Source organism: Perognathus longimembris, chromosome 16, assembly GCF_023159225.1.
Source record: "Perognathus longimembris pacificus isolate PPM17 chromosome 16, ASM2315922v1, whole genome shotgun sequence".
NCBI classification, from domain to species: Eukaryota; Metazoa; Chordata; class Mammalia; order Rodentia; family Heteromyidae; genus Perognathus; species Perognathus longimembris.
In genome coordinates this window covers 20,105,659-20,117,201 of record NC_063176.1, presented here as the reverse complement: position 1 = coordinate 20,117,201, position 11,543 = coordinate 20,105,659, and the positions used below count along the sequence as shown (strand labels likewise).

General features: G+C 39.0%; 1 protein-coding gene across 3 annotated transcripts in view; it reads right to left on the bottom strand.

The window, feature by feature from the left end:
- Positions 1-9,230: 9,230 nt before the first annotated feature.
- The window catches only part of Hnrnpdl (heterogeneous nuclear ribonucleoprotein D like), a 5,023-nt gene continuing 2,710 nt past the window's right edge, over positions 9,231-11,543 (bottom strand). Inside the window, exons 6-9 of one of the 3 annotated variants that reach the window (XR_007213516.1) lie at positions 10,985-11,155; positions 10,622-10,714; positions 10,161-10,265; positions 9,231-9,478 (exon numbers count right to left, since the gene is read on the bottom strand). Coding sequence is in view for 2 of the 3 variants with exons in the window: in XM_048363966.1 (XP_048219923.1) it covers positions 10,644-10,714; positions 10,985-11,155 (242 nt within the window). In the remaining variant the exon portion in view is untranslated. Of the gene's footprint in view, positions 10,266-10,621; positions 10,715-10,984; positions 11,156-11,543 lie in introns of all 3 variants that reach the window. The other 2 variants (XM_048363966.1, XM_048363965.1) reach the window with 2 other exon arrangements.

Sequence of the window (11,543 nt, the reverse complement as noted above, 5' to 3'; positions counted from 1 at the left end):
GGAATGTGGCTTAGTGATAGAATGCTTGCCTAGCATTATGAAGCCCTAGGTTTGATTCTTCAGTACCACCTACACAGAAAAAGCCTAAAGCAGTGCTGTGGCTTAAGTGGTAGAGTGCTAGCCTTGACAAAAGAAGCTCAGGGATAGTGCCCAGGCCCCGAGCTCAAGTCCCAGGACTGTCACACACACAACACAAAAGTTTTGGCCTGTAGTTGCCCGCCTGGCTCAGTTGTTTCTGAGCCACAGTGAAGCAGAAAGCCATGAAGAAGCGACGTTGCTCATCTCATGCCTAGAAAGCAGGTAAAGAAAGGAAGGGGTTGAGGAGAAAGTATATCTTTCATAGGCGTGCCCCAATGACACACTTCTTCCAACCACAGTCACTTTCCACAGCCCATCATCTTTCTAGTCTATCAGGTCTTGCATTCATTGATGGATGAATCATTCTTTAGATTAGAGTCAAGATCTAATTGTCTCTGAAAATTCTCTTCCCTCCTCATAAAAAAGTAAAAAGAAAAGGTTCTCTTCCCCTCCAATTTCCCCTCCCTCTCTCCCTGTCCCTGAGAGCTGGAGAATTAAGAGTGCTTGCCTAGCATGATCAAGGTCCTGGTTTCCACCCTCAACATTGCAAGGGGTTAAGAGACAGAAAAGGGAGAACCACCACCACCACCACAACAACAAAAAACCCTCCAAAAACCAAAAAACAGAAAAACATTGATTTTAGACAGACTTCTCTATACCAGCTAGGGGAATCTTTAGCTATATAATATAAACATGAAAGACGGTTAGAGCTAGCTAACTCATCTCAAGATAGGTAAGCTGAAAAGTCTAAACACCTCTGTTATTTCCAGAACTTGAATTATCAAAATTTTCTTTAATTCACTCCACAATCCCTGGGGGATTCCTACTGGGGGAATGTGTCTGGGCCATGATCCTTGATCCTTATTCTAGGCTTCCCAGTATAGCTAGAAGACAGGCTTGCAGCAGCACACCTAGCAATCGATTGAGAATGGCTCTTGCATACGTTTCAAATCCTTTTTCAACTCTCCCAATCTCATCCTTCCAAGTAGCTTGGACTACAGGTATAAATTATAAGTGTTCAGTTGGAGTTTTCTTTTTGCAGTACCGGGCATTGAATTCAGGACCTTGCCTGCACAAGCTATTTTAAGACAGGGAAGATCTCATTAAGCTGCCTGAGCTAACCTCAGATTTTTAGCCTTCCTTTCTGAGGTTCCCAAGCAAAGAAATGACAGATACACCATCTTGGCTCCTTCTAGATTATTATTATTTGTGTGTGTGTGCTGCTGGTCCTGCGGCTTGAACTTAAGACCAGGATGCTGTCTCTGAATGGTAGGCTAGCACTCTACCACTTGAGTCACAGCTCCACTTCCAGATTTCTGGAAGTTGATTGGAGATAAGAGTCTCATGGGCTTTCCTATTCAGGCTGGCTTTGATTCATTATCCTCAAATCTCAGCTGAGTAGGTAGGATTACAGCCAGTGAGCCACCAGTGCCCAACTTCCTAGATTAAAAAAAAAAAAGCACATGTAAGTTTTACAAGGAAGGAGGATCATTATTGTCATGCAGTAGGCCTTTTCTAGATTGTTTGTTGTTGTTTTGTTTTAGTTGGTTGTGGGCTTAAACTCAGGGCCTGGACACTATCATCCCTGAACTTTTTTGTTCAGTGCTGGCTACCTACCACTTTGAGCCACAGTTCCACTTCCAGTTTTTCTGGTGACTAACTGGAGATAAAATCTCACAGACTTTCATGCCCAAGCTGGTTTCGAACCATGATCCTCAGATCTCAGCTTCCTCAGTAGCTAGGATTACAGGCATGAGCCACCAGCACCCAGCTTGTTTCTAGATTTTTGCCAGGTGAATTTCTCTTTGTTTTTTTAGTGCTTCTGTACTTTCAAGTTTTCAAATTCCTCCCAGAGTGGCTCATCCTAGCTACTCAAAGAGGTTCAGACCTGGAAGACCTGTTTTGAAGTCAGCTAAGACAGAAAAAGCTTGCAGACTCCATCTCCAGTTGACCAGCCAAATGCTGAGTTGGAGTCAGTGCTCACAGTGGTACACTGTCAGATGAGCAAACAAACCAAGCAAGTGTTCAAGCCAAGTAACCACAGTAACTCTTCTGCCCCCTCACTTGAGCTACAACCCAAGCCCTTTTTTTTTCTTTTTCACATATGTATAATTTAATTTTTTCATCCCCATTATATTCCATTTACTTCCTTCTTCTTTTTTTTTTGGCCAGTCCTGAGCCTTGGACTCAGGGCCTGAGCACTGTCCCTGGCTTCTTCCTGCTCAAGGCTAGCACTCTGCCGCCTGAGCCACAGTGCCCCTTCTGGCCGTTTTCCATATATGTGGTGCTGGGGAATCGAACTTCATGTGTAGGAGCTTCATGTGTAGGAGGCAAGCACTCTTGCCACTAGGCCATATTCCCAGTCCCTTGCTCCCTTTTCCTTTTTTTTTTCTTTTTTTTTTTTTTTTGCTAGTCCTAGGGCTTGAATTCAGGGCCTGAGCACTGTCCCTAGCTTCTTTTTGCTTGAGCCACAGCGCTACTTCCACTTGCTGAGGAATTGAACCCAGGGCTTCGTGTATTCATTATGCTTTCATAATGTGTATACATATGTATATGATATACTTCTGTCTTCACCAATCAGTGCCTTCTTTTTTCTCACCCCTTTCTGCCCCCAAGACAATTTCCCTTTATACATATGCATATATATATGCTCCATAATTTTTGTTATTATTGCTATTATCATTTTAGGTCTAGATTCCACATGTGATACAAAGTTTCAGAATTTGGCACTCTGTGCTTGGCTTATTTTGCTCAACATGATAATCCAGTTCCATCTATTTTCTTACATTCTGATTTCATTCTTCATTATTGGCTGATTAATGCTCCTTTGTGTATATATACACCATGTTTTATTTGTTCATTTTTTGATGAACACCTAGGCTGATGCTATAATTTGGCTATTGGTACATGCCCAAGAGTAGTATATCAAAGTCAAAGGCCAAGTCTGTTTTGGCTTTTTTTTTTTCGATCGTGAGGCTTGAACTCAGGGCCTGGGTGCTATTCCTGAGCTCTTTTGCTCAAGGCTAGCACTCTACCACTTTGAGCCACAGCACCACTTCCGGTTTTTTGGTGGTTAATTGAAGATAAGAGTCTCACAGACTGTTGCCTGGGCTGGCTTTAAACTGTGATCCTCAGATCTCCTGAGTGGCTAGGATTACAGGCATGAGCCACCAGTGCCTGGCTATTTTAGCTTTTTGATTAGCTTCCCTACTGATTTCCATAGTGAAGTTCTTCCCTACCATCATTTTCTGTTTTCTTTTTTTTTGTGGTTTTTTTTTCTTCTTGATGATACTTAATCTGCTGGGATGAGATGAAATCTCAGCATCCTTTTGATGAGATTTGCATTTCTTTTATGGGTAAAGATGTTGAGCACTTTTTCACGTATTTTCAGCCATGTGTACTTATGAGAATTGACTAGTTCACTTGCCTACTTACTGAATTACTTATTCTTTGGACTACTGTTAAATAATCAGTTTATGCCACCTTGGGGCTTAGGCACTGTCCCTGAGCTTTTGGGCTCAAGGCTAGTTAGCACTCTACTACTTGAGCCACAGCTCTACTTCCAGGTTTCTTGGGTGCTTAATTGGAGGTAAAAATCTCATGGACTTTGCTTAAACTATGATTCTCAGATCTCAGCTGCCTGAGTACCTAGGATTACAGGATGAGCCACTGGCATCTGCCTGTCAATTTATTATTATATTTTTGTTGTTCTGGTACTGGGACTTGAACTCTAGGCCTGATGCTCTTATTCAGCTTTTTTGCTCACAGCTAGTGCTCAAGCCATGCTTCTGGTTCCAGTTTTTTGTTGTTTAATTGGAGGTGAGAGTTTCAAGGAATTGCCTGGATGGCTGTCTTAGAGCTGTAATCCTAAAATCTCAGCCTCTTGATTTAATTAGGTTTCTAAGCCTGAGTCACCAGTGCCTTGTTGGTGTTTAATTTTTTATTTTTGGCCAGTCCTGGGCCTTGGACTCAGGGCCTGAGCACCATCCCTGGCTTCTATCCCGCTCAAGGCTAGCACTCTGCCACCTGAGCCACAGCGCCCCCTCTGGCCGTTTTCCATATATGCGGTGCTGGGGAATCGAACCTAGAGCATCATGTGTAGGAGGCAAGCACTCTTGCCACTAGGCCATATTCCCAGCCCCCTGGTGTTTAATTTTTTGAGTTTATTGTGTGTTCTGGATTTTAATCCTTTATCCAATGAATAGCTGGCAGATTTTTCTCCTTTTCAGTGGTTTGTCTCTTCATTCTTGTAATTGTTTGCTTTGATGTGTAGAAGCTTTTAACTTAACGTAATCCCATTTGTCAATCTTTGCTGGATTATTAAGATTTCTATTCAGAAAGTAATTACTTATGGCTGTACCTTCCAAAGTTGTATTGTTTTCTTGTAGAGTTTCGAAATTTCAGGTCTTAGATTAAGTTCTTTGATTTACCTTGAAAGATTTTTATATAGGGATTTGCTTTCAGTTTTCTACACGTAGATTACTAGTTGTCACAAAGCTATTTTTCAAAGAGGCTGTCTTTTCTCTGTGTATGTTTTGGCTCCTTTGTCAAAAATTAGATGGTTTTGAGTTCAAGCCCATGACCGGCTGTGTGTGGTTTTATTCCTGGGACCTCAATTTTGTTTCACTAGTGTTTGCATCTATTTCTGTGCCAGTAGTATGATGTTTCATTATCATGACTCTGTAGTACAATTTGATACTGGTATTGTGATACCCCCTCATTTTTCCTTTTTACTTCAGGATTATTCTTGCTATCTGGGGTCTTTTTCAGTCCAATATGCATTTTAGGTCTGATTTTACTCTTTCCTTTAAGAATAGCATTAGTGTTTTGATGGAAATCACACTGAATCTATAGATAGCTCTAAGTAGCCATTTTCATGCTATTAGTTATATCAGCCTATGGATGTGGGCTGGGCTTTGGTGTCTTCTTCACAAGGTCTTAAAGAGTTCTTTTTATGTAGAGGCCATTCAACTCCTTATTTATTCCTATGTATTCTGTCTTTGAGGCAACTGCAAATGAATCTTTATTTCTTAGCCTGTTAACTGTTTGTATATAGAAAGGCTATTGTTTTTCCTGGGTGGTACTGGTGTTTGAGCTCAGGGCCTTATGCTTGCTAGGCAAGTGCCCTATTCCTTGATCTACTTGCAACTCAAGCTACTGACTTGTATGTCTAGTTTCACATCTTGCCACTTCACCAAGTGTTTATCAGACCTAGAAATATCCTGGTGGACTCTTTAGGGTCTTTCCAGTATAAGATAGTATCTGCAAACAGGGGCAAACTGTTAAGAAGTGGGAAAACACTGTTCATTACAATAATATTTAAAAGAAAACCCACAAATGGACACATTTCTTGCTTCCCTATTTGATTAGGTATTCCAGTGTTATATTGAGTAAGAGTAATATGGGAAATGGTCACAATTGTCTTGTTCCTTTCTTAATGATGTTTCCCCCTATTTAGTAGATCAGCTATAGAATTGTTTACTATATTGGGGTACATTCTAGCCTGGTCAGGCTTTTGTCATGGGAGGATGTTTGCATTCTTGTCAAATGATTTTTCTGTATCTAATGAGATGATCGTGCAGGGTTTTTTTCTTTGATTTTGTTAAAGTGCTGAAGAATTTCCAGGCAGCTTCAGTGGTATGTGCTCCATTGAAGTCTTGTTGAAACAAAGTTTCACTTCAATCCTGCATTGATGTGTGGATATTGGGGATGTTTAACTTCTACTAAAATGTAGATTGAATTCAGCAGTATACGAGTATTTACATTTTTGTAAACTTTTATTAGTACTAGAGGCTACATTTTCATCACCAAAAATGAAAATAACTTTATAGCTAGCTACCCATGAAGGTAGTGAGCTGTGAAATCAACTTCCTAGTATTGCCTTGAAAATATGCCTTTAAGAGCAATTCCAATCGTTTCCAGTTGGATCCAAATATATTGTTTGCTGGCATTGTTCAGTTGTCATCTACATTTGGTTTGTCACTCTTAACTGACACAACCAACTAAACACCAATGTTTCACAACTTTTTGCCCAACGTTTTTTGTTGTTTTGTCCACAGGGTCAAATGATTTTGCCCAAATCAGTCTTGACAGCACTAATTTTCCTTTGTGTTAACAGTGGTCCTTGACTATAAACACTTCATTCTTAGGCTTTTGTACTATACCTTTACTTTTTGTCTAGGTGCCTATACCTAGAAGCCATCTAAGTAGAACATTTCCAATTCTGTGAATATCTCAACTGCACAAGCACTTGCCCCATTATTGTAGCTCCACACGAAGTGGGGTTTTGTCCCACCTTCATTAAGATTGCCTGGAGCTGTATACTGAAAGCATGCAAAAAAATAAGCATTTGGAAGAGATTGGTTTAGGTTTCTCCATACTCATTGGAAACAATACTAGGTATCACTTCTGTCTCCTAGCTCATTTAATACACCTTTTAGAATACCACCACCAGATCTGAAGTTCAACTTCACCATCAGGTTCATTGACATCAACAACGTCAGTGTTCAAGAATGTTTACATAGTTCTTTGTTTTCTTTTTTTGGCCAGTCCTGGGCCTTGGACTCAGGGCCTGAGCACTGTTCCTGGCTTCTACCGCTCAAGGCTAGCACTCTGCCACCTGAACCACAGCGCCCCTTCTGGCCGTTTTCCATATATGTGGTGCTGGGGAATTGAATCGAGAGCTTCATGTGTAGGAGGCAAGCACTCTTGCCACTAGGCCATATTTCCAGCCCTTTACATAGTTCTTTAGCCTACTTTGTTCCATAGGATAAAAATACGAGTTTTCATTTGTTGCTACGTTCCAAAATCTGAGGCTGGTACAGATTCATACCCAGCTACACAGTGAACATAGCAGCCATCGAAGTATCATGATCAGGACAGTCAATTAAGAAGGCTGGCATTTTGGAGTTACCTTTGGTCCCTGAAGGAATTCATCAGGTTTATCACATCCACATGATCTTATCTCACAGCCAAGGCTAACTTGAATTATATTTAAATGTGGTGTCATATTCATGCTTGATTGCATCTTCTAACCTATTTGAACTGCACTTTTACAATTGTGGATTTCCTATGAGCTACACAACCAACTGTAACTATGTGGCTTGTGTTGGTATTTTCATGTTAAAAAGAGGCGTCAACTTGGTAATATTGAAAGTGATAAGGCTACCATCCACATACCCATCTTTGTCTTTCAAGTTACCTAAAGCAGTTGCTGTAAGCAGAACCAAGAATAAACTTGAAAAGCTGATCATATTTCATACATGTACATCTGAGCACGCACTTCAAGCCATACCAAATGTTTGCATTTTACCAGAACTATCAAGTGATGTCTGCACACCAATCCTGGGGCTTGAACAGACAGGGCCTGAGAACTGTCTCTGGCTTCTTTTTGCTCAAGGTTAGCACGCTACAATTTGAGCCACAGCACTCCTTCTGTTCTTTTATGTGGTGCTGCGGAATCAAACCCAGGGCTTCATGCATTCTAGGCAAGCAGTCTACCACTAGGCCACATCTGATAAAAATCTTTAACAAAGAGAATGGCCTTATAAACTACTATGTCCAGGTGAACATTTTATTAATGATCAAATCACATCTTGCTATTATGTGATGACTAAAAATTCCTATTTTGTTCAGTAAATGATCCATTACTATGCAGAAGCATTTAACAACTAAAGGCTCTCATGCACTGACAAAACCCTAAAGAGGAAAATTCAAAGCCCTTGAAAGACAAGCATATTCTCACGGCCCCTTCAATTCTTGGTAAGACACCTGTCATCCTTTAAATGTAGTGTTTTCTCAATACCATACATATGAAGACTTAATTGAAGTTTGTAGTTTAAAAAAGTTTTTATTCATTTTCATCAGGAAAAAAAGGACAGTCTCAATACCAACTTGTCACCTACTCATAAATTTGAACTTACAAGATTCACTACTCTAGATAACTGTACCTACTAACACAGCTTGAAGTGGATCTCCCTTCCATCCCCTAAGGTTCCATATTGAAATAAACAATTCCTTACAATAGCCAACATTGTCACTTGGTCATAGCAAAACAAGGCCAAAGAATTTCAACTTGGTAGCCAACAAATACAAATATCAGAACAAAGTTGCAGGGATTTAGAGAAAAAAGGCAGGTATCAGCATAAACAACTTCTAGCTGTGTAATTTAAGATCACCTTTTCTGTGTGTAAACATGTCAATCTTAGCAGCCTATGTGGGAACATGGAAAACCCCAAATCCAACCATACTGAATAAACTCAGAATTTGTCAGCCACATTTCCTTTAAAACCTAAAATGTTTGATGCACCAGAAGCTGTTATGACACTCAACCATTTAACCTCCCATCAACAAACCCAAGATTTAAGCATTTTCCCCCCACTATTCCTTCCTATGTCTGAATATAGAAATGCTTATTAATTCATGCATCAAATGCACTGAGACCTACTAGTGTTGACCTTCCCTAAGAACTCAACACAAGCTAACGAACTCCTCAAAATGCCCACCTGGAAACATCTTGTTCATCTGCCGGTGGCTGTGACCTACCTATCAACAGAAGACAACTCAACAGAAACCCAAATCTTAATCTGTTGATGAAACTATAATGGACAATTTCTTATGTATCTGGTTCCTACCTGCTTTGTAGTGCTCTTTCCTCAAGGTCATCTGGAGACTTCTTTCATAATTAAAAGAACTAAAGTCGTGGTGTTACCTAACCATTTTTTTTTTCTAGCAGACCGGATTACCCAAAGCAATTAGGAGGTTATACGTGGTTTGCCAGAGAATTATGAACAAGTCATGCTGCTAAAAATTGTTTTTAGGGAGTGTTGGGCACTCCGCTACATCCCCAGCTCAAGTCTTTCTCTTTAAGACTACAACCCAAAAGTCTACTGCAAAACTTGTAACCACAATACTATGACTGAAGTTTTGAAGATAGTCTCAGATAACCAGAGAGGGAAAGAACATTATTTGAGTCTTAGTTAACAGGAAAATCAAGCCTGAGAAGCAGAGAATATACTTACACTGTGGCTGGCTATTTATAAAGGACCACAGCTCCTTCCTATGGACCAACTTCCTACAAAATAAACTGCCTTAATTATTGCTTCTTTAAATTTTTTTTTTTTACAGTGCTATGTAGTCCTGACGCAGAAACAATCACATAAGGAAGCATTTATTTGAGGTTTAACATGAAATTGTACAAATAAAAGTTTGTATAAACAAATCCACATTGAGTCATAACACATAACAAAGGACAAAGTAAAAACAAAGAAAACTAACTGGCAGCTATATACAGTTGGACACAATTGTGTCTTATACACTAGAAAGTCTTTACAAAATAATCAGATCAACAGAAGACCAAATCTTCAATGTAGTCCTGTAAGATGGGTTTCTTTAGCATCTCCTAAAAATAAAAACAAAGTAACAATTAGATTTGTGCAATTTTGACAAGCTTTCAAAGGTCCATTTTCATGAATTGTTTTAAGTCCTCACTTTATAAGTTTTCTTCAATAATTAAAGATCACATGCATATTTATTAGCAAAATGCATTTTGGAAGGCTGAGAAACTCACTAGGAGTTCCCAAATGATGTCAAATTCAAATCTATTCAGAAAAGAACCTGGGAATGATACTGTCCCATATTCACAGGTTGAACAGATAAAGGCCTACTAGAAACATCTCTAGTAAGCCAAGTAAATCCAATGCTTTAACAATCATGAATTTCTGACAGGTTTGCTTTATTACAAAAATGATTTTTTTGCATATGATCTTTAATTTACATCCCAGATTTAAAAGTTCTTGTTTTGTAGATTTCACTATTAGCTATAAAAAGAAAAAGCAAGCATTAAATCTTAAAGAATGAACACTTAAAATGAGGCTCCACAATTGAAATACAACACTAAACAGAAGACCAAAATGATTAAGCTGTAAAAAGGCATTTATGTACTTTAACTCCTGTAAAAAACCATTTAAGTTAAGTTTATGACACTTAAATCTCCAAAAAGATTTTTTTAAAAAAAGAAGCCAAAGTCTGAAGTTTTCCACTTTAATCTTTACGCTGGTACATGAAGTTGGAAGAGACCATACCACAGGACAGCGTTTTCTGGTGTATGCCTTGCGCTCTGCCCGCAACGTGCGACCCCCAGAGATAGACGTGGTCAGGGTGACACACGGCCTGCAATGAAGTTCCCGCTGGCGGGTACAAACAAGGTATAATGTCAGAGTTAGAAGATAACATTCTTGTTTTCCTTAAGTTGTACCCATTTCAGTACTTTACCTGTTAATAGTTCTAAAAAAGTTTTAATTATTCCTCTAGACCTTGTGGTACACAAAACAGAAAAACTTTAAAGTTTTTCTGTAATACTAAAAAAGGTGAGGTAGGACTTTAAAGTTAAAGATCTATAGACACTTTAGGCAAAACAGACTCAAAGCAATTAACAAAATTAACAATTTAGTAAAAACAGGCTACATGATATTGTTTTTACTTATTTGTCTATTGATCTTTAAATTAAGACACTTTCAGTGGTTTCCTGTACTTTTATACACACCTGCTTTCTCTAATGTTCTCCTTTAGTATGGCTGGTAATTATTTTGGTGATTGCCACCTCCTCGGGATGCCTTGCCGTAAGTGCTCTGTTGACCTATTTTGAAAGAAAGAACAGAACTTATTCAGAAAATTTCCTATTAAGATGGTTCAGACACTTAAAAGAAATTGTCAAACAGGTAAAACTGCATGCCGTACGAACTAGTCACAAACGTAAGTACATGCTGTTAGTATAATTATCTTAACTGCCATACACTTGAAAAGCTATCACCTTAATAATTCAAACTAAGACCACACAATGTCAACATGGAGATCTACTATAACATTTAATACCACTGGTTTATGAAGTTAAGATAAATATTCTTACCACTGTAGTCTGCATATCCCTGTCCATATCCATAGTTCCCATAGTTATACCCAGTATAATCATATCCGCCATAGCCACTATAGTTTTGATCACCACCATAGGCACTATTGTAATTTCCATATCCTTGATCATAATAGTTATTAAATCCTTGGTTCCAGTTTTGGCCCTGACCTGAAACAATGTACAATAGTTGTTAGGAAATAACTTCCAATCCCCAATCCTAACAAAAAAATTGAAGCATTCTTGTCCCTTACACTGCAAAATTTAAAAGGCAGGACATTCATACTACAGTTAATCCTATCCTACTGTGCCAATATCAAGCCCTAAGTTAATGAAATATATATTAATTTCCCATTAAAGATGAAAATAGGTAGGCCCTTCTGCCTAAAACAAGGATTCCAAAGGAAATCTACCATGCCATGGTGGTCATGCAGTGGTGTTTATGGTGTCATTGTCAAAAGTGCCTATTCTTAGTAGAGGTGAAACTAGTAAGCTCATTCCCACCCACAACAGCAAGGCAGCATTTTACCCCCATGATGTGATAGCTTTAAGTTCAGCC